General features: G+C 43.6%; 1 protein-coding gene across 6 annotated transcripts in view; it reads left to right on the top strand.

Moving 5' to 3' along the window:
* The window catches only part of LOC120861312 (ATP-dependent 6-phosphofructokinase, muscle type), a 44,174-nt gene that overhangs the window by 7,824 nt on the left and 9,335 nt on the right, over positions 1-27,015 (top strand). For 2 of the 6 annotated variants that reach the window (XM_040236943.1, XM_040236942.1), the window contains exons 3-11: positions 15,163-15,255; positions 22,030-22,103; positions 22,895-22,972; positions 24,591-24,780; positions 25,001-25,166; positions 25,880-25,924; positions 26,368-26,476; positions 26,569-26,664; positions 26,898-26,990. In XM_040236943.1, coding sequence (XP_040092877.1) covers positions 15,163-15,255; positions 22,030-22,103; positions 22,895-22,972; positions 24,591-24,780; positions 25,001-25,166; positions 25,880-25,924; positions 26,368-26,476; positions 26,569-26,664; positions 26,898-26,990 — 944 coding nt within the window. Of the gene's footprint in view, positions 1-11,899; positions 12,143-14,153; positions 14,369-15,004; positions 15,072-15,162; positions 15,256-22,029; positions 22,104-22,894; positions 22,973-24,590; positions 24,781-25,000; positions 25,167-25,879; positions 25,925-26,367; positions 26,477-26,568; positions 26,665-26,897; positions 26,991-27,015 lie in introns of those variants that run through there. The other 4 variants (XM_040236944.1, XM_040236945.1, XM_040236947.1 and 1 more) reach the window with 4 other exon arrangements.

The following is a 27,015-nucleotide window of genomic DNA, read 5'->3' as shown; positions in this document are numbered from 1 at the left end:
CAACACTGTGAGCACAAATGATTTATACAGGTGTTTGCTGCCCACAACCTAAGTTCCTTCCAAACAGGCATACTTGCTTCCTACATCAGAGACAGGATTCTCCACATATAGATGCTATGCTATCATGATCCCAGAAACTGTATTCTTGCTAAAGGAAAATCAGTGGGAGCTCTCCCTCTATCAAGATTAACTTCATCTCAACCTAGTCACCATTCAACACTGACCTCCCAATCCCAACCTCCCAGAAACAACTCCAAAGAACTTATGTTTTTGCAAAGCTAAAATTCTCAGAGCTTTTATAGTGTCAACTAAATTGGAAAGATCACTGAATAGGAAAATAGCCTTACAGATGCTTTTCTTTGAGTCAAATATTCAAGGGATACCAGTAGACTTGAGGAACACTTTTGTTCATTTTCCACTGATGAACAAATAATTTTATTTATTCTCTTGGAGTACCCTACTCTGAATGGTTCCTTATTAAACTACCTCTCAGTTAACCCTCTCATTTCCCTCTGAGGGAAATGTATTTAATAGTCTAAAGATATATCCCTTGGACTTGCTAAACTGCTCGGCCTTTAACGTTATGCTCCATGAGGTGTCAGCAGATCTGAAGTAGAAGATTCACACCCAGTATTGTCTTGTATAATGATTATTTGTCATCTCTTCCTTGGTAACCCTCAAACTTTACTACTTTAAGAAAAGAAAAAGTGTGTCTGGTTCAAGCTTGAGTCTTCACACCTCAGCTAAAGACTTCATTTACTTCTGCGCTTATCAAGACTTGAAGGTGGTGCTTCAGCTGTGGTGGGGGTCATCTTGTTACCTGTGACCTCTGCTTGAGCTAACTTTCTCAAGAAGTCGATCCTCATTGGCAGAAATGACTGCCTAGGAACCACCCAGGCCTTGGAGACATGCAGCTTTATTCTCCAGGTGTTGGTGTTCCTAGACCTCCTCAACTTAGAACACTGGTTCTCAAACTTCATTGCACATCTGAATCACTTGGAGGGATTGTTAAAGCACAGTGTTGTGCCTCAGCCCCAGAGTTTTTGACTCACTAGATTCCAGGTAGGGCACAGGAATTTTCATCTCTGACAAGGATCCAGGTGATGCTGGATCTGCTAGACAGGTACCGAGAACCTTTAATTAGTGCACTGGGTCAGAAACTTTGATACTCATTGCTAGTAGAGGCTGCAATGTGTCCAGCAGTCATCCTATTCCAACTCAAGCTCCAGTGTAGACAGTGGTTTCTTGCATACACCCAGGGTCTGTCCTCAGGGAGCTTCCATTGTAGTGGAGGAAAACAGACAAATAGCATGTTAGTCAGGTAATGAGCAGATGAGACCCAGGGCTTGTGTAGAAGTGAGAGGAACAGGTAGATACTTGTTTTAACCCAGAGAGAGATGTTTCACAGTATGAATCCACCAAATCATAGTAATTCATTTCAATTCTGGTTCTAGTCCAGAGGACATCTTGGTGATCCTCTGGTATGATACTCCTAACTTCTTCCAGCTTCAGAACCTTTGCATTTGCTATTCTCCCTCATCTCTCTTGTTTATTCAGACTTCTTCCTGGAATGTCATTTCAGCAAGATTTTCCCAGAATACTCTACTTAAAATGGCACCCTTGTTGCTCCCCTTCTTTGCCCTGCTTTATTGAATCACTAGTTGACTAATTTATTCATTATCTGCTTTCCTCACTATTATGTAGGCTCCATAAGGACAAATGGGATTTGTTTTTCCGATCCTGGATCCCTTTGAGTCTAAAATGGTGTCTAACCCGTAATAGGTACTCAATATTTGTTGACTGAGCACATGAAACCTATAGTATGCTGTTTCCTGTTCTCCAGGGCTAGAATCACACCCGGATAACTGACATACCTACTTCTCATTCCTAGATGTCCTGGTATACTGTCACTAGCTATCTTCTCATCACAGGGGTCTAAATATAGATATGTATCCTTTCCATAGTCATGACACCATCCTAGTGGAAGTGAATGGACTCAGGAGTATGCCATACATCATCCTCTTTATTGTCTTTAATCTATACTGGCCTTTAGTAATCAGTGTCCAAGCAATCTGTCCTCAAGAACTGCTTAACTTCCTCGCAGTACTGTCTAATTTTATCCCAGTTTGAAGGGTCCTCTCCAAAGCTGTCTACCTCTTCATTTCCTACCATTACTTAACAGGGTTAATGCGTAGAGCATATGAACCAAGATAGTTTAGAATACCTCAGCTGGTTTACTCAAGTGCTCTTCCTGTCTAGGTACTATAGAGTTCTCTTTAAACATCTTATACTTCTCTCCCCTAGAATGCCTTCTTTTATAATAATTATGAATTTTTGCTCCTACTGTTTGCCTGGACTTCATGCCAACACCCCAATAGCTGTCTGATACCCAGAGAGCTCTGAGAAGTCTAAGAGGACCTTCTGGATGTCTCCCTGTACTTTGAGGATCTGTGTAAAGAATATGTCTTACATTGCTTAATACCAGGATATGACATATAAGGGGAGCTCTCATATAAGATAGTTCTCTTTTGTGCACATTAGCTTTACCTGATGTGCTGAAAACAAGAAGACCACCACTAGATAGGACACAGTATAAGAAACAGTAGATTTTAACCACGTGGCCTTCTATGTCCAAACGACTTTCTTATTATGGGTTTACCTCTTATTCTCCCCTTACTCTGTGCCAAGTTCTCTAAAGCCTGAATTCTAGCTACCAATCCAAACAACTGAAGAAAGATGATTATATTTTGGAAAAAATTCTAGACTTCCAGCAGAACCCTAACTAATTCCTATCCTTAAGTCATTAGAATGGCCATAACCCCCCACCCTTCACCCTTTGACAAGTTTGTTTGAGAACCCCAGGTTCTTTTTGAGTGCAAACTCAGGAAATTTCAGTGTTCTCTGGAGGAGGGATCCACAGTGTCCTTTCCAGCCTCCTTAAACTATACTAGCAATGCAAATAATCTTATAATGAAAGCAAATTCAGCTACTGGCTTAGTTTAGTCACTTTGAGGTGTGTTTTGGCACCAGCTCTTGTTTGACTGCCTAACATGCTGCTTTGTTTTATGACTCCTGGTCCTTACCTCTGCTAAGCTGTGCACTTTATTCCTTACTCTTTCCTTAGGCACCCTAAGGTATGACAATGTTTAGACCCCTTTCTCAAAGTCTTCTTCCTCAGTTACCATATTGTGTTTACCCATAAGCTCCACACACCAGCACCCTGCCTGGAAGGATGCTTCTCAGCCTCCCCATTAGAGGCCTGAGGATTAGGTATAAGATATATAAGTATTTTCAAGAATTCCCCAGATCTCAAAATTCTCTACCATCAAATTATACATCCAAATTTTGAATCATTAGTCAACCAGAGCTCACTAACATGCCCCTTCCAAGTTGTTAAGGTTCCTGAGAAACTATATTTGAAATTTAAAAGTTGTTTGATAAACAGAAAATTATGAAAAAATAAAATGTGTGGTCTTGGAGTTTAAGATTAAGGGAAATCCATTTATAAGGAGCTATCATGGTGTTATCATATCATCCATCTCTCTAATGCTGGAATATATTCCCTCTAGTGTTCTTCTCTCAAACAGTACTAAATAAATACTACTAGAGTCTTACTCTCCAGGCCCCATTTTTTTTTTATTCCACGTGCCCTCAATTAATATATTTTTGTCATAAAAATTTGATATATTACAATTTGTGATTGAATTATTGATTTCTCAATTATCTCCCAGGTCCAGTGAAATATAAACTTCCTTTGAACCTTAGATAGTCCCTCTAGATGATAAGCCTCATGAGAGCTTATTATACCTCGGTACCTGGCACAGTGACTGGCACGTAATGAGTTCTCAATAAATATTTGTTGAATATATGAATAAATTAATAACAAATTGGGGTTTCTCAAAATTCTTATCAGGAAGACACTTATAGCCATTTCTTAATATGATGTATTTCTTCCATTAGCTACTCTCTATATTGTGTTGGCTTTTTACTAATTTAGCTCTCAGAAAGTAACATCTTCAGTTTTAGAGACTGCACTAGGATGACAATAGGCAAGGCCTAGTACTTCTGAGAAAATTCTTTTCTGTGACTCCCACCTGCAGCTGACCTGAAGTTTCAAACATTAGTTTGATGTTTCTTTCAGTGGTCCTCATGGGGGTGATTGCTCCCTGGACAGAAAAAGGGATCCAAAGGACCAAGTATCTTGGGACAAGGCTGGAGTAGATGACATTTCCTTGTCTTCACCTAAGTAAGGTAGACTCAGTAATGCAGTGATTCATTAAGAACTCCTACATTAAGATGTAGAAGTTAGTAGTGGGTAGAAAGGGGAAGGGGTAGATTGACTTAAATTTCAGCCTTTATATTCCCTTTTGGAATTAAAAAGCCCAGAATGTATGGACAGCTCTTCCAGCTTCTCCTTTTTCAGATTTTAAATGCAGATTTATCAAGATATAAATCACATAGCATAAAATTTATCCATTTAAAATGTATAATTTAGATTTCTATCTACCAGTTCCCCATTCCAGTTCCCCAGCTCCAGTTCAAGGAGCTTGAAAGTCACACTCCATGCTAACAAAAAGTAATAGTAAAAAAAGACTGAAAAGCCATTAACTCTTCTTGAATCCATAAGAGTGGGGAGGACATGGGGCAAACAGCTAACTCTAAAATTGGAGAGACAAGCAAGTGAATACAGTTCATCACAGCTTACTGGAGCAGAGACCCAGGAGTGGAAACTTTGGGAAACACTGTAGGGGTAGGAAAACCTGAACTGTAATTGACAAATTGCTGGAGACTCAGTGCAGACAACTCTGGGAGTTAAAAACTATAGGAGGATCCAGTCAAAGGGGGGCGCTCACAATATTGTGAGATTTACTCCCAGGAGTTTGACCAGATTCGCACAGTAAGTATCAGAGAAAAATCTGGTTGGGCTTCCAGCAGGGGGAAGAGAAGAGGAACCATTATGAACTAAACCAGAGTGTTACCGAGTTTTAGCTTGTATTTCTCACCTCAAGACAAGCCAATAATTTGAGAGGCAAGTTGATGTGGCAAGGAGTAACAACTTTATTTGGAAAGCCGGAAGACTGAGAAGATGGTGAATTAGTGTCCCCAAGAAAACATCTTCCCTTAGTTAGAATTCTGGCTTCTTTTTATAGTAAAAGGGGGGTAAATTCCCGTTTCCTATATATATTAATTTCTTCCTTGCTGTAACCATTCACGGTGAGCCTGGTCCAGAGGTTTCATGTGAGCTAAACAAAGGTATATTGGTGTAACATTTATTACATGGGAGGCAGAGTTTTCAGAGATGGGCCATTATGTATAATTTAAGCCTATAGACAACATCCCTTTTGTGAGTAACTTGTAGGAAAAGCAATAGAATACAAAAGTTAAAAGTAAAAGAAACATCTAATATGGAGTCAGATTTGTTCTTCCCTGTTACAAGAACACTTTGTTCTTCTTAACAAGGCCTGCCTTCAGGAGAAACTAGTTAACCAAAGCCTAACTTACTAGAGTAAGTTAGAGTCTAACTGATCCGAGGAAGGGTAATACTGAACTCCAGCCCACTCTAGCTGTCCTATTCCATCTAAGGGGGGCAGGGAGAAAAAAAAAATCCGAGAAACACTTGTGAAATTCGTAGTCCAGAGGCATAGGCATAGTAAAAGGCTGAAATCTAATCATAGGACTATAGAATGCTTTCCCTCCCCAACACCTCACCACTATATTATTAAGGCCTATTTACAGCACTTTCTTTTACCCAGTATGTCATGTCTGGCTACCAAGAAAAAAATTATAAGGCATATAAAGAGGAAAAAAACAGTGTGAAGAGACAGAGCAAACATCAGCACCAAACATGGCAGGGATGTTAGAATTATCAGACCAGGAATTTTAAACACCTATGATTAATGTGCCTTAAAATATCAGTAGATGGCAAGTAGGAACAGACAAGCAATATAAGCAGAGAGATGGAAATCTTAAGAAAGAGACAAAAAGAAATGCTAGAAATGAAAACCCCTGTAACAGAAATGGAAAATGCCTCTGATGGACTTCTTAGTAGACTGGGCATGGCTAAAGGAAGATCTCTGGGCCAGAGGATATATCAATATAATCCTCAAAAATTGAAAAACAAAGAAAGGAAGACTGGAAAAAACCCAACAGAATATTGAAGGACTGTGGTACAACTACAAGATGTAACATATACATAATGGGAATACCAAAAGAAAAGGAAGGAAGAGAAGAATTATTTGAAACATTAAAGACAGGATTTCCCCAAACTAATGTCAGACATCAAATCACATATCTGGGAAGCTCATAGAACACCAGACAAGCTAAAGGCCAAACAGAAACACCCCTACACCGAGGCATATCATTTTCAGTTACGGAAAACTGAAGATAAAATTCCTGATGGGAGAAAACACCTTACTTATAGAAGAACAAAGATAAGAATTATATCTGACTTCTCCACAGAGACCATACAAATAAGAGAGTGGCATGCGTGCTCAGTCACTTCAGTCATGTCCAACTCCTTGCAACACCTGTAGCCCGCCAGGCTCCTCTGTCCATGGATTCTCCAGGCAAGAATACTGTAGTGGTTGCCATGCCCTCCTTCAGGGAATCTTCCTAACCCAGGGATTGAATCTGTGTCTTTATGTCTCCTGCATTGGCAGGCGAGTTCTTTACCACTAGTGCCACCTAGTGGAGTAAATATTTTAAGTGTTAAGAGAGAACCACCCGCCCCTCTACCACCAATCTATAATTCTGTACCCTGTGAAATTATCCTTCAAAAGTGAAGGACATATATGTGAGACAACAAAAGAGACACATATGTGAATAACAGACTTTTGGACTCTGGGAGAAGGCAAGGGTGGGATGATTTGAGAGAATAGCATTGAAACACGTATATTACCATATGTGAAATAGATCGCCAGTCCAGGTTTGATGCATGAGACAGGGTGCTCAGGGCTGGTGCACTGGGATGACCCTGAGGGATGGGATAGGGAGGGAGGTGGGAGGGGGGTTCAGGATGGGGAACACATGTACACCCGTGGCTGATTCATGTCAATGTATGGCAGAAACCACTGCAATACTGTAATTAGCCTCCAATTAAAATAAATTAATTTTTAAAAAGTAAAGGAGAAATAAAGATTTTAAGGGGATGAGATGGTTGGATAGCATCACCAACTCAATGGACATGAGTTTGAGCAAGCTCTGGGAGCTGGTGAAGGACAGAGAAGCCTGGTGTGCTGCAGCCATGAGGTTGCAGAGTCAGACATGACTGACATCACAATCATGACAGACATGACTGACTGAAGAACAGCAACAGTAAAACCAAATGGAGGGAATTTTTTTTGCCAGTAGACCTGCCTTGCCAGAAATGTTAAAAGCAGTTCTTCAGAGAGAAGAAAAATAATATAGGTCAGAAACTCAGATCTGTTTAAAGAAAGAAGAGCATCAAAGAAGGAATAAGTGAAGATAGAACAAAACCTTTCATTTTTCTTAATGGATCTAACAGGAATTTGTTCAAAATAATAGCCACAGTGTATTCACTTATGTACGCTTACGTGTTTATCATGGGCTTCCCAGGTGGCGCTAGTGGTAAAGAACCTGTCTGCCAGTGCAGGAGACATAAGGGACAGGGGTTCAGTCCCTGGGTTGGGAAGATCCCCTGGAGAAGGGCATGGCAACCCACTCCAGTAACTCTTGCCTGGGGAATCCCATGGATAGAGGAGCCTGGCAGGCTACAGTCCATGGGGTTGCAAAGTGTTGGACACAACTGAAGTGACTTAGCATGCATGCACCCATGTGTTTATCATATATATGCTTATTTATGTTTATATATAAGTGAAATAAATGACAGAAATGATACAAGGGATGGGAGGAAGGAATTAGGCTTATTTTGTTGTTATGACCTGTGAAATGACATAGTGTTATTTGAAAGTGGACTAGAATTAGTTGCAAATGTATGCTGCAAACTCTAGGGCAACCACTAAAAAAAAGTAAAAAGGTATTACAGCTATGCTAAGAAAGGAGGGAAAAATAGAGTCACATAAAATACTCAGTTAAAACCACAAAAGGCAGAAAAAGAGTGGAAGACAAAATAGAAACATAAAACAAGGACAACAAATAGAAAATTGTAATGACTATGGTATATATTAAGCCAGTACTCATTTTGAATGTCAGTGGTCTAAATGTACCATTGAAAGACATGTTGTCAAAAGTCGAACTGAAAATGTGACCCAACTATGTGTTGTCCACAAAAAACCCACTTTAAATATAAAGCTATTTATAGATAAAAAGTAAATGGATGAGAAGAATATCCCATGCTAGCACTAATCAAAAGAAAGCAGGGGTGGTTGTATTAATTTTAGACATGGCAGAGTTCAAAGAAAAATTAACAGGGATGAAGATGGGCATTACCTAATGATAAAGGGGTCAATTCTCCAAGAAGATACAATTCTTAATGTGTATGTGCCTTACAACACAACATCAAACTATGTGAAGCAAAGACTGATAGAACTAAAAGGAGAAATAGATGAATTAACTATCACGATTGGAGACTTCAACATCTTTCTTGCAGAAGTGGACAGATAAAGCATACAGAAAATACAGACATCAGTGATCTCAACGCCATCAGTGAACTGAATAATACTGATTTCAGCAATTCGTCCAACAATAGCTGAATATACATTTTTCTCAAGGTGACTTGATTCACCCATGCATTCATTCATACATACATGATAACATATTCATCATGACAGACCACATTCTGGGCTATAAAAAACATCTTAACTAATTTCAAAGAAGATAAATTACATAATTGCTGCTCTCAGATCACAGTGGAATTAAACTAGAAATCAGTAACAGAAAGATAACTGGAAAATGCCCCAATACTTAGAGGTTAAACAACACAAATCTAAGTAACACTTTAGTCAAAGAAGAAATCCCAAGATAAATATATTTTAAACTAAATAAAGTTAAAAGCACAATTTATTAAAATTTGTCAGATGCAGAGAAAGCAGTGCTTAAAAGGAAATTTATAACATTGAGTGGATATATCAGAAAAGCAGGTGATCTAAATCTTTTATAGTTTCCTAAGTTTCCATCTTAGGAAACTAGAAGAACAAATTAAATCCAAAGTGCTCAGACAAAAAAAAAAAAAATAGAAATCAGTAAAATTGAAGACAAATCAATAGAGAAAATATAACTAAAAGCTAGTTTTTAAAAAAGGTGAATAAAGTTAATAAATCTCTGGATAGGTTAACTAAGAAAAGAGAGAACACAAATTACTAATGCCCAAAATGAAAGAGGGGACATTGCTACAGATCCCGTGAAAATTTTGATAAAGGATGATAAAGGAATACTACGGACAACTCTGTGCCCACAAATTTGGTAACCTAGGTCAAATGGACCAATCCCTTGAAAGATACAATCTGCCAACATTCACACAAGGAGAAATAGATGATTTGAATAGGTCTGTATTAAATAAATGGAATTAATAATAACCTTCCAAAAAAAGAAAGGGTCTTTTCATGCACTTATTGGTTATTTGTATATTTTCTTTAGATATATGTCTTTTCAAATGCTTGCCCATTTTTCTTTGTTACTATCACAACTTTATTTAATATTTCATTGAACAGAATATATTTTTTGAAATTAATAGACTTTGTTAGAGAAGTTTTAGACTTACAGAAAATTGAGCAGATTGCAGTTTCCATATATCCCGGCTGTTTTCTGCTCAGTTTCCACTATTATTAACATCCTGCATTGATGTGGTACATTTGTTAAAATAGATGAACCAGTATTGATACATTATTATTGACTAAAGTCCATACTTGACATTAGGTTTTACACTTTGTGTTTTATGATTCTGTAACTTTTGACAAATGCATAATGTCATGTATCCTCCATTATAGCTTCATACAGAATAGTTTCACTGCCATAAAAATCCCTTGTGTTCTGCCTATCAATTGCTCCATCTCTACTCTGAACCCTTGGCAACCACTGATCTTTTTGCTGTCTTAATAGTTTCACCTTTTCCAGAATGTCATATAGTTGGAATCACACAGTATGTAGTATTTTCAGACTAGTTTCTTTCGCTAAGCAGTATGTTTTAAGATTCCTGCATGTTCTTTTTCTTGGCTTTGTAGGTCATTTTGTTTTATTGCAATATCCAATGGATGTACCACAGTTTGTTTATCCATTCACCTTTGGAGGGACATTTTGGTTGCTTCCAGTTCCTGGCAATTTTGAACAAAATTGCTATTAAACATTTATATGCGGAGTTTTGTATAGGTATCATTTTCAACTCACTTAGATAAATATCTCAGAATATGATTGCTGGATCATATGGTAATGCTATATTTAGCTTTGTAAGAAACTGCCAAAGAATCTTTAAAAGTGACTATACCATTTTACATTTGTATCAACAAAGAGTTCTTGTTGCTTCACATTCTTGTCAGTATCTGGTACTGTCAAGTTTTCATTCTAATGGTAGTGGTCTCTCTGTTTTAATTTGCAGTGCCTAATGACATGATTTTGAGCATCATTTCATATGCTTATTTGCCATCCATCTGTCATCTTTGTCACGTGAGGTATCTGTTAAGATCTTTTGCCCATTTTTAAATTGGTTTATTATCTTTTTATGGTTGGGTTGCAAGAGTTATATATTCTCAATACCTGGTCCTTTATCAGATATTTGATTTGCAAATATTTTCTCCCATTCTGTGGGTTGTCTTTTCACTTTTTTGATGGCAGCATTTGCAAAAAGTTAATTTTGTGTAGTCATATGTTTTTATCTCCTAGTCACCTGCATTGTTATTGTTTGCAGTATGTGCAGGTGCAGAAACAAAAGTAAGCAAGAGGAGGGGCGGTAAAAACAGCAAGAAGGTGAGATGGCTGTGGAGAGGGGTTGAAACAAGGCATGGGTGGAGCAGTGGAAAGAGTAAAGAGGAGCTGGGTAAAAGGATGCACCTCTTGCTCGAGTAGTGCTTGATCCATGTTCCCAGGATGGATTCTTCTTGCTTTGTAGCCCAACAGATACGATTGCCTCACTCTCAGAATCCTGCATCCCCTTCTACTGCAGGCTTGAGAATGAGGCTGTCAAGGCAGGGTTCTTGCCTCTTATTTTAGCGAGTAAACAACGAAAACAACTCTCATTCCTCGCTAGCTTCCCTGTATTTTCTCGGAGAAAGGTATGTAAATGCAAAAGGGGTTTTTGACATCCCTCATGAGTTTGAGGAAACTCCGGGAGATAGTGAAGGACGCGCGCTGCGGTCCATGGCGTTGCAGAGAGTCAAACCCGACTGAGCGACTGAACAACTACATAGAAAATGTCAATACCAGTGATCAATGTTCCTCAAGGGCAGGGATTCTGTTTCACTTATCTTTTCATCTCTCAGAACCTAATACAAAACCTGGCACACAGACTTCCAATAAATGTTTGCTTAAAGTGACAGAAGGCTTCCCTGGCGGCTCAGACGGTAATGAATCTGACTGCAATGCAGGAGACGCGGGTTCAGTCCCTGGGTCGGGAAGATTCCCTGGAGGAAATGGCAACCCACTCCAGTATTTGTGCCTGGAGAAGTTCATGGACAGAGGTTACAGTCCATGGGGTCGCAAAGAGTCGGACACGACTGGGCGACTAACAACAAAGTGACAGAGGTGGGAGACAGTCGACAGGGCCCGAAAGGGAGGCTTATATTTAGTTGCGGGGGATGTTTGAATGCAGAAAAGCCCCGGCTAGGAAAACTGTCTCTGAGGAAAACAAGGGGAGCAACGAAATAAAATCTGGTTCCTACTGTGTACCGGAGCTGATGCCTCCCGAGCTGGATGCGGGAACCCTCTGAGGAGTGGAGAAACTAAGCCCCTGTAGCGTTTGTGCTGTGTTCTTAGGGGGAGGGGGAAGGGGAGGAGAAAGGCGAGCAGAAGCGGGAGGAGCCTCGCGGCAGGCATCTGCTTAGTGGAGGTTGAAAAGCCGCTCCTCTTTCCCCTCCCCGGCGCCTCCACCTGGCTCCTCCCAGTCTTCGCCAAGCTCCCCTCCCCCTTTCCCCAAGGACAATCTGCAAAGAAGCCCGGGCGGAGGACAGCTAAGACTCTAAGGCAAGAGGGGCCCTTGGGTAAAGAGCGAGGAGGATAGCCGAAAGCGAGCGAGGTGGGAATGAACGTGCTGGGAGTTGGCGCTGGGAGAACAGAAGGGAGCAGACAGGGAAAGAAGAGGTGGTGCGGCATCAGAAGGAGGAGCTGAGGGGGGATGGGTGACGAATCCTAGCCCCTCGACTCGTCTCCCTCGCGTGCACACCCTGTGTCTTTGCCTGGGAATCAGGGATGGGTGGGTGGTGCTCCGACCTAGTGGCTCTCGGCAGCCTGACTCCTACCCTGGCACTCATCCAGTTCAAGTCAGTGCACCTAGGATGCTGCCTTGCCTGTTTTTCTACCTCCCTCGGGCTTCTCTGCGCACCTGTGATTTTATATATAGGTCTTAACATGTCTGTTTCTACATGTGTGTCACTGTTGACTCTGCTTGCATATCTGTGTCTGTGCCTCTAGAACAATTTTGGAGATGCAGCAGAAAAATTTGAGCTGGTTTTGTTTTTGCAGGTCAGCACTCCCAATCTCCCCCCCGCCCCGTTTATGATGCATTCTCTCCGTCACTGAAGCCTCTGTGGGTGGAAGATCCCTGTATGGATTTCTATCAGGGATGAGCTCCCAGAGTGAATAAGCAGAGGAAAACTCAGGGAAAAAGGGATTGGCACAGTACTCAAACGTTTTGTTCTTTTCTTTCCAAAATTTTGCCTTCCTATTTGCAGCAACCACTTAGGCTTTCTTTTCTTGAGAACTGCAGAAATTTGCACATGAACACTCATTAAATAGGAGAGTGTCTCTATTCTTGTTTGTATTCCTCTCACTGTTTGTTGCTATCTGCTTTCTTAAATCCTGTTTGTATCTGTATGTGTTAGAAGTATCCAAGCATATTTAAATTTTGTTCTGTATTTGTGTGCCTCTCCTGTTGTCAGTCCACTGATGCTTTACTGAACGTCTGTTGTTATGTGCATAGGCTTCGGTAGGCTGTGCGAAGCTTAAAAAAATGAAAACGATCCGCCAGCCCCCAAGGAGTTTTCAGCCTAGTTAGGGAAAATGACGTTAGCAATCTTTAGTATCTGCAAACTTTTTCTTTTGAAGGCCAGATAGTAAATGTTGTAGGGTCTCTGTCGCAATAACCTACTCTGCTCTTGTAGCGCAAAAGCAGCCATAGATAATTATCAAAAGAATGTGAGAGGTATGAGCACTGAAATCTGAATTTCATACAGTTTTCATATGTCATGAAACTGCTTTTTTCGACCACTCAAAATGTAAAAACTTTTCTTAGTTTGCTGCCTTACAAAGACATTGGAAGGGTTCAACTTGGCTCCTGGGCTGTAGTTTGCTGACTCCTTATTTAGCCCAACCTTTTCAACCCGTAAGAAGCAACTAAAATATCACATAAAGCAATAATTCAGTGCTAAGTGAGTGATCTGGTTTCAGAAACACTATGTGATTTGAGGAGGTTCAGAAAGAAGTACTCCTTGACCTATGGTAATCAGTGAAGGCTTAATAGGTTTAACAGGGATGTGACTAGTACAGGCCTTAAATAATGGAGTAGGATATTGATCTGTGGAAAGAGCCAGGATAGCCTTCCACACAAGTGATGCAGTGTGCACAGGCACAGAAGTGGGGAGGAACAAAGTGATGTTTAGATGTTAATGGAGTAGAAAATTTGCAGGAGCCAAGTTTGGAGCTCCAGGCAAGAGTTAGGTCATGGAAGCTTTGAATGCAACCCAAGAAGTTTGGGTTTATCTGTCAGTACTGATTATATGCAGCATATCTGTGAACCTGTGTTTGTTAACAACACTATGTATGTTTGTGTATGTTTTCTTCATGAGTGTCTCATTGCATGTATTTTCTTGGCATGTGTATGGATTTATATGTGGATGTGACCTGTGTCTTTATCAGCAGCTACCCTGATTGCCCCAGGGTTCACATCTGAAACATGAGCTGCACTTAAAGGTCATCAGCTCCTGATCATGTGAATGAATCCTCTCTCCACTGAGGCCTCAGAGGCCTATGACCTTCCCTTGGAGGCTTATTTGGTGTCTGAAATAGAGTGGAAAAGGGAAGCACAAGCAGAGGGAGACCAGCTATTGAAGAAAACAATTCAGATGGAAAGAGGCCATGAGGACAGAAAAGAAGGATAAAGGAAGATAATAACAAGGAGAATAATAGGGTTTGGTAACTGTTGTGATTCTTGAGAGTAAAGAGGAGATAAATTTTAAAAATAACAGCGGTTAGCCTGGATAACTGGGAGAGTGATGATTCAGTTGGCATTTTTATGGATGTAAAAGTATGTCTTGTATTCTCCTTTGGGAGAGAGAAGTCCTAAAGACAAAAATATGAAGGTGTTCACATGTTATGTGTACATATTCATGTCTATGTGGCAGTGATTTTGTGTTACTCTTCCCATTTGGTAGTGTTTAGTGTGAGGGGCAGGCCTGAAGATAAAGGATCAAGAGATGCATAGGAGGCAGAGACCCTGAGAGGGATGGGAAAAGCCAGGGAAAGTCCCTCACCATTCCTAAGCCTGAACCATTATTTTACCCAAGCTCCAATGTGCCTGTATAACCTGGAACTCCTGTTCCAACTTAGCCCATTTCCATAATACCCAACTCAAATCTTAACCAAAACCCAATGTACTCTTGTTTTTCTGCTTCTGCTTTGTTGGTTCGCAGTGCCCTAAGCCTCATTTGATTCCTGTCCTCTGCAATAGCCCTTCCCTTCATTAAAAGGGAGGACTCTGTGAGGCTACCTTAACTTTTTTCCTTTCTCATTTCTGTTTGGTCACCCACCCTTCTCCTTGACCTTAGCTTCTTCTCCAAATAGGCTCCAGTTGGGGTGGGAGGGATTAGCCAGGACTTTTGCGGTCTTAGGCTTGATTTCTGTGACATTTCAGCGTGTCATTCTGTGAGGGTGTGGTTCTTTTCTGAAAGAAGTCCAAAGATCCCGGGCTGCAAACCTCAGACTCAATATAGTGGGACAGCCTGACTGAGGTGGCTCTGGCCAGTCTAACAGAGCCATCTTCCAAGCTTGTAGGAGTCTTGATCCCATCGTATCCTAACTGGCCATTCTTTTGAATTCTAGAGTGGATCATGACCCATGAAGAGCACCATGAAGCCAAAACCCTGGGAATCGGCAAAGCCATCGCCGTGTTAACCTCTGGTGGCGATGCCCAAGGTAAGGAAGAGGGTCCAGCGTGGGGAGAGGGCCTGGCTGGGAGGCCCTCCAAAACCCACAAAAACCACAGTTGGGAGGCCCCCTTAAATTTCCTGACTCCCTTAGCCTTAGCCTGTAGAACAGAACTATCCTCCTTAAGATCCTTCTGCTGTACATTTACACAGGGACCTGGGGCTTCCCCCAAAATCTCTGTTAGGTCTAAGTCCACAAGTGCTTTTGGATTTCACTTGCTCTACTAAAAAAAAAAAAAAAAACTTTTTATTTTATATTGGGTTACAGCCAATTCACAATGTTGTGATAGTTTTGGGTGGGGAACAGAGGGACTCAGCCGTACATATCCATGTATCCATTCCCCCTTGAACTTACTTAGGTCTTCATAAAGCTTCTTTCCAAGTTTTTCTGAAGATCTGGGACAATTTGGGTCCTTTGGTACTCAGAAAACTGGTGTTTTCTCAAGCAGGATTGGAAAGGAGACTAAAAAGAGATAAAATTGTTGAGAAGGCAGTAGGTGGATTCACTCCAAGTACATTGGAAATGTTGGGAAAAGGAGGGGATTTGGAACTGGTATCTGATGGGCTCTAGCAAGTCTTCAGGAGCCAACTCTGGTGTCAGGGCTCCTGCGTGGACCAGGGTCAGGTGCCTCACTCTTACAGCATGTTTCCTTCTACTAGGCGCACGTCTGCGTCATTCTGCTGTTTTCTCTGACCTCTCCTGCTCTTCCATTCTTTTAACCCTTAAACAAACAGGAACGGCAGCAGTTAATCAGTACAAACCAAAGGGTGTGGAGGGTGGGGTGGGGGGTGGGGCGGCAGGCTGAAGAAAGCAAAGCCCTCTGGCTTGAGTCCAGGAGACCTGGGAATCAGAATTGTCAGGTATATGGAAAGATGAAGAGAGAACGAAGGGGATCTCAGCTGGCCTCCCCTTCCCTCTGCACCGCTCCTCCCTCGGGTTTTTAAACACCCACTTTGTATAGAGCCCTGTCTTGTGTGTTGTGGAGAAGCTGATTTCCTTTGGGAACTGTAATTTAATGAGGAAAGATGTCATATGTTATTAAAATTCTTAATAAATAACATAATATAAATAACAATAATCAAGTGTGTCTTAGCCCACTTATCCCACTCAGCCCACTCTATCCTTATTCTTAGGATAGAATCCACTTACGTATTGAAATGGTAGGCCTTGGTTGGACTAACCAGGGAAGGCTTCGTGGAAAAGATAGATTTCGAGAAACTGAACCCTTCATTCAAGTAAAATGCAGAAATCAGTGCATGACGCGGCAAATGCAACACCAGTCCAGTGAAAAGTGACCTGTCAGGCATCTGCTGTGTGCCAGACAGGATGGGAGACGCTACGTCTTCATCAGTGGAGGAGTCACCGTCGTCTTTGCTCTTGTAACTCTTCTAACTAGCATATTAGTAAAGCTAGACTTTAAGTATATTTTAAACTAATGTTTAATTATAATTGTGATATCTGTTACGAACAGGAAAACAGAGGAAGGAGGCAAGAGGCTTGAGTTTAGGAATAGTAGCCAGATTAGGAACACAGACCTGGTTTCTGTTGCTTCTCTCTCCTCTCCTGGAAAGAATCTCATATCAGTACTGAGTTCCTCAACATAAACTCTGAGTGTTGGTCCTAAAACCTTGGAAGGATGGCCTGTGGAATTGGATTGTCAAATTAGGGGAAGCAAGAGCCTGCTAAAAATCCAGATGAGGTCCACAGAGTTATGAATTTATGAAGAAGCAGAGCTTTCTGGAGAGGGAAGGAGGTTTAAAAAAAAGAAGTCTAGGATTTAACATGGGTCCAAGAGCAGCAGAGCCCTTACAGCTTCTGATCCCGAGCAGAGAGACCCTCATTCTAGAGACAGGCACAGTGTACCCAGGGACACATCCCACTGCAAAGCCATATAACATCACAGATGCATGTCAGAAGGGACTGAGAGTGGTAGGATAGAATTCTTGGAAGGAAGGAAGCGAAACAGCAAACTCAAAGTAGATTTGAGAGCTCCCAACTGAGAGGTCCCAAGTGAAACATTTTGAACAAGTGTTTAATTATAATTGCTCAAACATTTAATTATAACAGCTCAAATGCAGAAGTGGCCTGCATGGAGATAGGTTTGTGGGGCCCTCGTTCTCCCAGGGAGAGGCACAGGAAGGTTTTTCCCTAGAGGCTGTAGGCCACATGGCAAAGAGAGGTCAGCTCTATAAGATCTAGAGGAGCCTCAGCTCTGTTGTTCCCTGACCTTAGCGAGGTTGCTGCTGCTGAGTTGCTTCAGTTGCGTCCGACTCTTTGTGACTCTATGGACTGTAGCCTGCCAGGCTCCTCTGTCCATGGAACTGTGCAGGCAAGAATACTGGAGTGGGTTGCCTTGCCCTTCTCCAGGGGATCTTCCCAACCCGGGGATCTTCCCAATCCAGGGATCAAGCCCACGTCTCTTAGATCTCCTGCGTTGGCAACCAGGTTCTTTATCACTAGCACCACCTATTAGCAAGGCTAATAGCGTCTTAAAATAGAAGAGTGGCCAAGAATCAGACATCCTGAACTCAGAAACTGGGCTGATTAGATGCCAGATCCTAACCCCCTCTCCAGCCCAGAAGTGGTCCCAATCCTCCTGAAACCACACTACATTTGGCCTAATGAAATGGGCATATTCTGCTGGAAAGGACCGCAGTCACCTGCTCTATCCCTCTGTCCTCAGACAGGCAGTCTATTCCAAAAGCATATTTATCCTATTTTTAAAGGTTCATTGGAATAGGATTCTATTCCCTCTCCATAGCTGTTCTAGGATTTACAACTTTTAATTACGTAGCCGTCAGAAAGTATAATTATATCTAACAAACATTTGCTCTTCATGTCCTTTTTTTTCTTATTCAAAGTTCAATTAAGGTAGAAAGAAAAATTTTAGCAAAAAGATAGTGACCAAGTCATTTATTTGTTTTCTCCTATCTCATGTCATAGACCTATCCCCTGCAGTCCTCCCTACAGCCTCTTCCCAACAGGCTGTAATTGGAGACTCCAAAGTACGTGCTTCTGATGCTCTCCAGAGTCCCTCGTGGCTGTGCCCAGAGTACCCCTGGGTGGTGCCTGTAATCTTATCCTTCGTCTTGCTTCTAATAAGGCAGACAGCTGGTCATGGAGGGTTATTTAGGGCAACATGGAACAGCCAAGGACTGGCCTGGGACCAGAACAGGCCGGTGATGATAAGTAGGAGAGCCCAAAGCATTACTGGGACTTTCTAGTATAATCTATACAGCCCAGTCTGTGACTTCTAGGGAACTAAGGGTACAGAGGCACCTAGGGGTCGTAAAACTTGATTTCTAGGAAACACTCAGATATCCATTTCTGAGGCAGGGAGGATGACCTCTGAAAGTTGGTATGGTAAAAAGGCAGAGGGAGGGGAAAAGAGAATCTTCTCTTCTTGTGGGATTTTTCTTCTGCCCAAGAGACTTGGATGTTTCTTGTCCACCATCTATTGTTTGTTTTACACTTAAAACCTTTGAAGTGATTTGTTTTCCTTTAATTTTTTTCTCCCCTACCCTTCCTCAGCTAAGGAGAAGGAAAGAGCTTTCCAACCTATACATTTCAGAAAAATATTTTTTCCTTCGTTCGTAAGATTACAGATTTATACTCCAGGACTCCAGGTATCCAAAAGAGAATCCCATAGGTCTTGGGAAAGTCTAGAAAATAAACAGTAGTTTCATATTTGTCCTGATTTTTTAAAATTGAATTTATTCATTTTTCCTAAAGCTTCTGAGAAGGCCTCTCCCTTCACAGATTTTTTCACTTTTGATTCCTTCAAGTCCATCAGTTAGATGTCTAGACTTTGCCTTGGTGATGTAATAAGTATGTTTTGACATCAGTGCTATCCAGTGACCTCTCGTTGGCAAGCCCAACCTTCCAGCTCTCATCTCAGATCAATTATCAGATGCCTATGGCAAAGTTCCCACTTCTTGAAACTGTCCCCTTTGGCTTCTAAGATGTTGCTGAGTCCTGGTTCTTCTCCTGTCTTTCTTGCTGCCCCTTATTCACTCAACATTGATTTCCCTCAGGGTTCCATTCTTTGCCCCTTTCCCTTCTAATTTTACCTATTTTCTCGAGACGGTCTTCCGGGTCCACATGGATGACCCACAAGAACTTCAAACTCAGTAGATCCAGATATGACTATATCATCCCCACCCCGATCTTTCCAAACCCAAACCCACCTCCGCTCAGCTAACTGCACAGTTTTCGCTGGGGCCCAAGGCAGTGGTGGGGCATGTCTTCCTTCCTCTCCAACACCTTGAAATCGGATCACATACTGATTAGATGGAAGTCCCATTGCTTCCGTTTCCCAGGTTCTCCTGTCCAGTCTCTGTTTCATCCCAAGTGCCCAGTCGAGGCCCCGGTGGTTTTTGTCACTGCGGCCAGGTAGCCATCTAATGCAAGTGTCCCCTCTTTCCAGTCTGTCTTCTGCATCGCTGCTAGAGTGATCTTTCTGATCCATAGCGCTCATTATGCTCTTCAAAGATTCTCCAGTGACTATAACTTTTATGTTTTTTAAGGTACAGCCTTCTTTTAGAATCAGTGAATGCTGTGGACCTTCTCCCAGAAGAAATGCCCTTGCCCACAAAGCTTTTCATACAGTTTCTTGGGGTTCATGGATTCCCTGAAACCATCACCCGTGGATCCCCGGTCAAACCCTGGCTTCCAGAATAAAAACTAGCCTTCCCTCAATGGCACACAGGTCCCTGCCCCGCTGCACAGCTTCATCTCTATATAGTTTTCCAGTTTATTCTTTATACCACAGAGTTAGTAAGGCTACTGCTTGACCCTCAACTTTATTTGTGCTATTCATCCTGCCTATAACACTGTCCCCGGATTCGTCCATCTGACCGAAAGATTTGAAAGGAAATTATCCTTTAGGTCTCAGAACAAATTCAGTTTTTTCTGTGACACCTTCCCTGACTTCCTCCTGGCATCATAGATGCTTCTTCTACTTGTCCCCATTGCACTTTGTACAAATCCCCCCCATATGGATCCAAATTAGAACCACACTATAATTCCTCCCATCTTTTTTTTTTAATTTTTAATTTTTTGGCCTTGCTAAGCAGCATGTGAAATCTTAGTTTCACAACTAGGATTCATGCCCCCTTGCAGTGAAAGTACAGAATCTTAACCCCTGGACCACCAGGAAAGTCCCTCTCCCCTTGTCTTGAGGACCATTCCCAAGTCCTTTATCTTTGTGTCCCTAGACACTCTGTCATCCCCTGATGCATCTTTCCCAGTGCCTGCATAGAGTTAGGAACATGAGAGGTATTTAATAAATATTTGTTAAGTAAGTGAATAGTAAGGCATTCAGTTTGATTTGGAGCTTAAAGCCATGTAAAACCAACAGATTTGTCGACCTGCAAACAAACAAACCTGAAAAATAGATATTCTGGCCCTTTTGATTCTATTCACTTCCAGATAGCTTTGGATTATGCAATAGTTCATGATGGATTTTAGCCTGCTGCTGCAGATTTTTCTACTTACTGGCTTCTCGAGTGCTTACTGGTATTTCTCCAGGCAGGTTAAGGACCATATGAATAGATTTTAGGTTGAAACAAAAACATGTAATGTGTACAGGGCTACCTGAGGGAGGGTGATTAAAGTGGTTCACAAGAAGTTGATCTGTCATGGCATCACTCTAAGCCCTTCCTCACATTATAAGGTACGACAGGGTTACCAAGATTAAGACCCAGGAATGTCTCACCAGTGAGGCTGCTGAGCGCTAGCAGTGGCATTGTTTCTACTGTGGTTGTCTGCACAACCCTGTGTTGTATGTGGTGCCAGGCCAGCTCCGCCCTGTACTCTTGGAAGACAGGGTTCTTGTCATTGAGCAGCTGCTAGGAGAAGGATGGTGCTCACAGACGAGGATGCAGGAAAGGCCCTCCCCTCTGTTCAGGCCTAGTTGTTTCTCCCAGTGGAGACAGTAATTTTCAGCACGATGTTTCGGTTCGTCATACACATGCCACACACAGGGTCACAGGAGAGAATCAGCACCAGAGAAGGAGAGCATAGAGTCTCCACTGCTTGTGCCTGCACACTTGGTCACAGCCTCTTTTGGTAGTTTGGGAGCCAGAGGATCTCATTGCATGGCGCCCACGGGAACACACACCAACGCAACAACACTAAAAAGCTGTGTATGTGGGGGGACTGGGAGGATCCACCAGCCAATAATGGACATGCTCATGGTCACTGAGCCCAGAGAGTCATGTCTTTGTCCTGAGAAGCCTATACAAGCCAGATGCCAGATTCACTGCAGAGGACAAGGAAAAGCCTCGTGTAGCCATTGGGATTAGCATGGAGGTCAGCAGTGTTGGTTTAGACATTTCGGATTTGGATTCAAAGCTGACCTCATCCTCGCTCTATAACCTCAACCTATTTGAGCTTCAGTTTCCAAGTCTAAAATGGAGGCAACTCCCGGGTTGTGGGAAGGATGAAATGAGTTGATGATTGACAAGCATCTAGCAGCATCTAACCCCACAAAAAGCATGCGAGATGCTTATTCCCCAGGTTGCCCTGTCATGGAAACGTTTTAGAAAGATGGAATTTTGGGAGGTTGGGGAGGCGAATGGAGGTAAGTTGTGTAATGTTAACATTGAATGAAGTAATTCAGGGTTAATGGGGAGCACAGAAGACTTGGATGAGGGGATTCTAGATTCAGAGAAAAGCCTTGGCAAAGGACTGACTTAGGTCTTAGAGCACAGGGCTACTTTTCCTAGGAGTAACCTCTCTCTGACTCTCTCCTCCTCGCAGGTATGAATGCTGCTGTCCGGGCTGTGGTTCGTGTTGGCATCTATACTGGTGCTCGTGTCTTCTTTGTCCATGAGGTTGGTTCTCCACTCTGATCCCCATCACCCTTTGTTTTCTACTCCCTCTCCCTGCCCTCTCTCGTTATCGCCTGGTTATGTGTCTAATTGCTCTTGATTCTGTGTCCCCAAGAATCACTCCTTCCCGCTCTGGGCTCCAGTAATGATGGTGGGGCCCAGAGATCTGCAGACCAGGTCCTCGTGTTGCCCGTTCAATTTAAAGTAAGAAGTAATTCTGCCTTCCCTTCACCTCCCCGCAACAGAGAGGGAAGCTGAAACAACTTAGTATTTCACATCCAGAGTCCGAGCCTCAGGAGGACGAGTCCCACTCTGTTTCTGCAGTTGTCTTACTGTCCAGGGTTCTAACTCCTTGCTTCCCTCCTCTCCTTTTCCACTCATCCTCTGTCCACTCTTCTTTCCTTAAGGTCTGTCTCCCTTTCTTCTCTGAAGTGTTACCATCTCTTTTCAAGTCATGTTTCTCTCCTTTTCTCTTTCTAACATCCCCTTCTTTTTTTCCTCTTTTTCTGGTTATCAAAACCATCTGTCATCTAGTTCCCTTGGGAGGAAATGGGATGAGCCATAAATGAGAGAAATCGAGATTAAATGTTAGGAAGGGCATCCTGATGTTTCAAGAATGAGAGAAACTAGAAGAGGGTATTGGAACAACTGATGTCTCCTTCCTTGGACTGTGTTTTTCTCAGGAATGGGAGGTGACTTGATTCTCAGAGAACCTCTTCCCAGGGACCCTGTCTTAATCTTGGGGGTTTGGGGGAAGCCTAGCAGAGGCTGAGTGGATGTAATGTACCCCACAGGGTTATCAAGGCCTGGTAGATGGTGGAGAGAACATCCGGGAAGCCACATGGGAGAGCGTCTCGATGATGCTTCAGCTGGTATGTTCCAGAGGGCTCCGTCCCCTGTTTGTGCTGTCTGTGTCTCACCCCATTTGGGTGGGGCTCATGGTTTCCCGAATTCCCTGCCATGTGGCTTAGTAGGAAGGGGTTCTATGACCACAGAGGGGCTACATTTACCCTTTACTCTTTGCATGTGAAAACATCACCCTGGTTTCCTGGGGCAGGATGTAGGGTTGGGATGTGATCACAGGACATTTTGTTCTTTATAGAAAGGTCATAGGGGAGACTTGAGGAGCTGGCATGTAATGGGGTGCTCTGGGGTCACGGGGAAGGTCAGGCCCTGAAAATAACCTAATCAGGGGACTGGAGCCAGAACCAGAAGTAGAGCTGAAGTTTGCCAGTCCTCATGTTATGACGATGAGGTGACCTGAAACCAGACCTTTGAAGGAAGGAAGGAACTGGGATAGCCTTTTAGAGTTTAAAAAAAAAACCCGAGATGATCTTGATTGTATCCGCAGCCCCTTTTGCTACTTTCTCTAAGTCATTCTATACCCATTTTCTGATTTACTGAAAAATCTACACATTACATTTGTATTCTCATTCTTTACCTCAATCCCCTAAAAAAAAAATCCATGAGGAGAAACTTAATGAACAGCACTTAGTGAAGATTTTAAACAGGTAATGGCACCTCCATAAAGCAGTCTGAGAATGAGCCAAAATTCTTCATCAGTACCCAGAAGGCATGGATGCCCAGAGTTCATATGATTTGTGAAAACCCTGGGCGTGCTCTCCTGTCTTGGGGTGTCTACAAGCTCCTGGGAGTTTAGGGCTTTCCCTACTCAGAGTTGTTTTTCCTGTGAACGCCTGGGTCTTGTGGGTCCTCCCACTGGCACACGGATCTCCAGCCGCAAAGGGGAAGGGACTGGCAGTGCTTGGCCCCTGCTGAAGTCACTGCTCTGCTGCTTACATGTCTAAGATGAGAAAGATGGAGGTCATTTTAGAGGCCTACATACATGTGTGTATTCCCTAGGTCTCTTTAGAACAGTCGCCATGATAAAGCCTTCAGTGGCACGGGTCCATCTTAACCATCTTCTAAGAGGTGTAGCAGAACGTGGGAACGTGGGAATGACTCCACGATGCCTCAGCCAGCACCATCTCACCTTTCCTTTACAAGGGACCAGTGGGGAAAAAAAATCTCAGTGAACTACAAGGAGGTGAAAAACAGGGAAAGTTCCATGTAGGCTCATGCAAATCAAGCTGAAAATCAAGATAAAGTGAATAACCTTGAAAGCAGTCAAGGAAGCTAGCTAGGCAAATGAAATAGAAATGTGTCAAAGGGAACTGAGACTCACATGTCTTCCACTAATAGCTAAGCTTGTACAATTATATGCCCGTAGACAAGAGACTTAAACATCAGTGTTCATGATTCTGGAGTTTGAAGCTCATGTGAATTTCATTAACCCTTTTCATGAAGAATAAAGCTTTAAAACCACACACACACACACACACACACACACGAAGGGGCCAGTGATTCTTCAGGATGTCAGGGAACTTCCTAGGGTGCCATGTGGTGATGTTGGGATGGGGGACTCCTAGCCTGTTGAGCCCAAATTTGGCCTTGTCACCTGGGGCGCTGACTCCCACCTCTTCCCCAAAGGGAGGCACGGTGATTGGAAGCGCCCGGTGCAAGGACTTTCGGGAACGGGAAGGCCGGCTCCGAGCTGCCCACAACCTGGTGAAGCGTGGGATCACCAACCTGTGTGTCATTGGGGGAGACGGCAGCCTCACTGGGGCCGACACCTTCCGCTCTGAGTGGAGTGACTTGTTGAGTGACCTCCAGAAGTCAGGTAAGCTGCTGCTCTGTCAGTGTGGTTTCTGCGCATGTGCACATCACCCCCTTCCTCTCATGGGGGAAAGTTGTTGCCCAGACACAGAGGCAGTCTTTGTCCTCCTCTTTCTGCCATTGTTGACAATTGCCAGGGACTGCAGCCCCTGCCCTCTCCAGCCACCTGCTCCCTGGCATTGGGGACCTCACCCAGGGCCCCCTGCTTTGCTTCCCCTCATCAGGCAAGATCACAGCAGAGGAGGCTACCAAGTCCAGCTACCTGAACATCGTGGGCCTGGTTGGCTCAATTGACAATGACTTCTGTGGCACTGATATGACCATTGGCACCGACTCTGCCCTGCACCGGATCATAGAGATTGTAGATGCCATCACTACTACCGCTCAGAGGTGAGGGCCCAGGAGGAAGTGACGTGGGAGGATGGAGCTGGAATAGATCAGCTGGCTGAGTACTAGAAAAGGTGAAAGTGCTTGAGCTGTGATACTATTGTGATCGGTTTTCTGGGGACTAGAACACTGTTTTTAACTAAGAATTATCCCTGGAGCACTTAATTTTACTGCTCCATACCTTAAGACTTGCCTCTGTCCACTGTCTACCCACACATGTTGCTCTGCGGGCTTTAATACCTGTGGGGTCTCCTAAATGACTAAGACAATTCCAGGGCCCCCCCAAGCCTTTCCAGCCATATCAGAGGGATCGTAGAGGCCATCATGCCACAGGTCAGATGGGAGGGACTCAGGGGAGGCAGTGCAGGAGAATGGGGGTACAGAGGGGTGGCAGTCTCCCAAGGGCGATCCTGGAGGATTCCAGGTCAGTTGAGTCCTCTCTCCACTTCTTTTCCATTTGCCCCTTCCCTTCCTGGTCCCTCCTTCCCAGACACAGAGCCTTAGTACTGACACCGTTTTCTGCAGTGCTTTCTCAGGCCTGGAAAGGACACCCTGTGGCTAAAAGCGATTCCCCTGGGTCTTCCAGGTCTCTCAGAAGAAGGCCCACAGCATAAACTTATACCGAAGATAGGTTCCTGGGCCTCGATGTGGGTGGCGCCCCGCAGGTCTGGCCATAGGAACATTTGGACTGTGTAAGCCCTCTGTCTCTCTTGCAGCCACCAGAGGACCTTTGTGTTGGAGGTGATGGGCCGGCACTGTGGGTAAGACTGCCCCCACCATCTTAACTCGTTTATTCTGTGTACAAGCAGTAGCCCTTTCCTCTTCTCCAGAGACCTGGGGGGGGGCTCCCCGTGGGGGCAGATCAGGAGGTCTACACACTTCTCTCGGTGTGGCCACCTTTCCTCATCCCCACCCACCTTCCTTATACACCCACATGTGCACCTGTGCACATGCAGTGTGAAAGAGCAGACAGTGCTCTGAGACTGGGAGCCACTGAGGCAGGTGAGTGTGAATAGAAGGGCCTCTTGAGGGCCAGAAGCTCACTGAGCAGCTGTCTCGGTGGGGCTCCTACCGTCACCCCAAGGGTGAAATGGGGGCTCCGCAGGCCTTCCACCTCCAATGGGACCAGGTGGCCTTGTTGGGAACGGGGGAGGCTGGCTGTGATCTGTGGCTCCTGCCGTGACACTACCGGCTCTCATCTCAGATACCTGGCTCTTGTCACTTCCCTCTCCTGTGGGGCCGACTGGGTCTTCATTCCCGAGTGTCCACCAGATGACGACTGGGAGGAACACCTTTGTCGTCGGCTCAGCGAGGTATGGGCACTTGTCTTGCCCTTTGAAAATCCCCTTGCCCTGTTCTGCCCTGTTTCACAACACTGACCATTTTGCCCTTCGTTCTCAACCAGACAAGGAACCGTGGTTCTCGTCTCAACATCATCATCGTAGCTGAGGGTGCGATTGACAAGAATGGGAAACCAATCACCTCTGAAGACATCAAAAATGTTAGTATGGGTGGAGCCAGAGGGGCCGTGACACCTTACCAGCCCCGGGCCCGTTCCCCAGTAGTTTCCGAGTCTCCCCTTAGTTCTTGTGCACGTCTCTCCCCAGATGTCTTGCCCCCTGGTTTCCTCCCACCCAGGGACCATTACAAGATAAGAGGCTGAGTCATCCTTGGTTTATCTGGGTCCCTGCTTGATTCCTCTCCTTGACTCTGCATCTCTCTCTGTTCCTTCAGCTGGTGGTTAAGCGTCTGGGATATGATACCCGGGTCACTGTCTTGGGGCATGTGCAGCGGGGTGGGACACCGTCAGCCTTTGACAGAATCCTGGTAAGTCTTGGGGCTCTGTGGAACC

Source organism: Oryx dammah, unplaced genomic scaffold (genome assembly GCF_014754425.2).
Source record: "Oryx dammah isolate SB20612 unplaced genomic scaffold, SCBI_Odam_1.1 HiC_scaffold_11232, whole genome shotgun sequence".
NCBI classification, from domain to species: Eukaryota; Metazoa; Chordata; class Mammalia; order Artiodactyla; family Bovidae; genus Oryx; species Oryx dammah.
The sequence above is the reverse complement of the archived record's forward strand: the minus strand, read 5'-3'. Positions and strand labels throughout refer to the sequence as shown.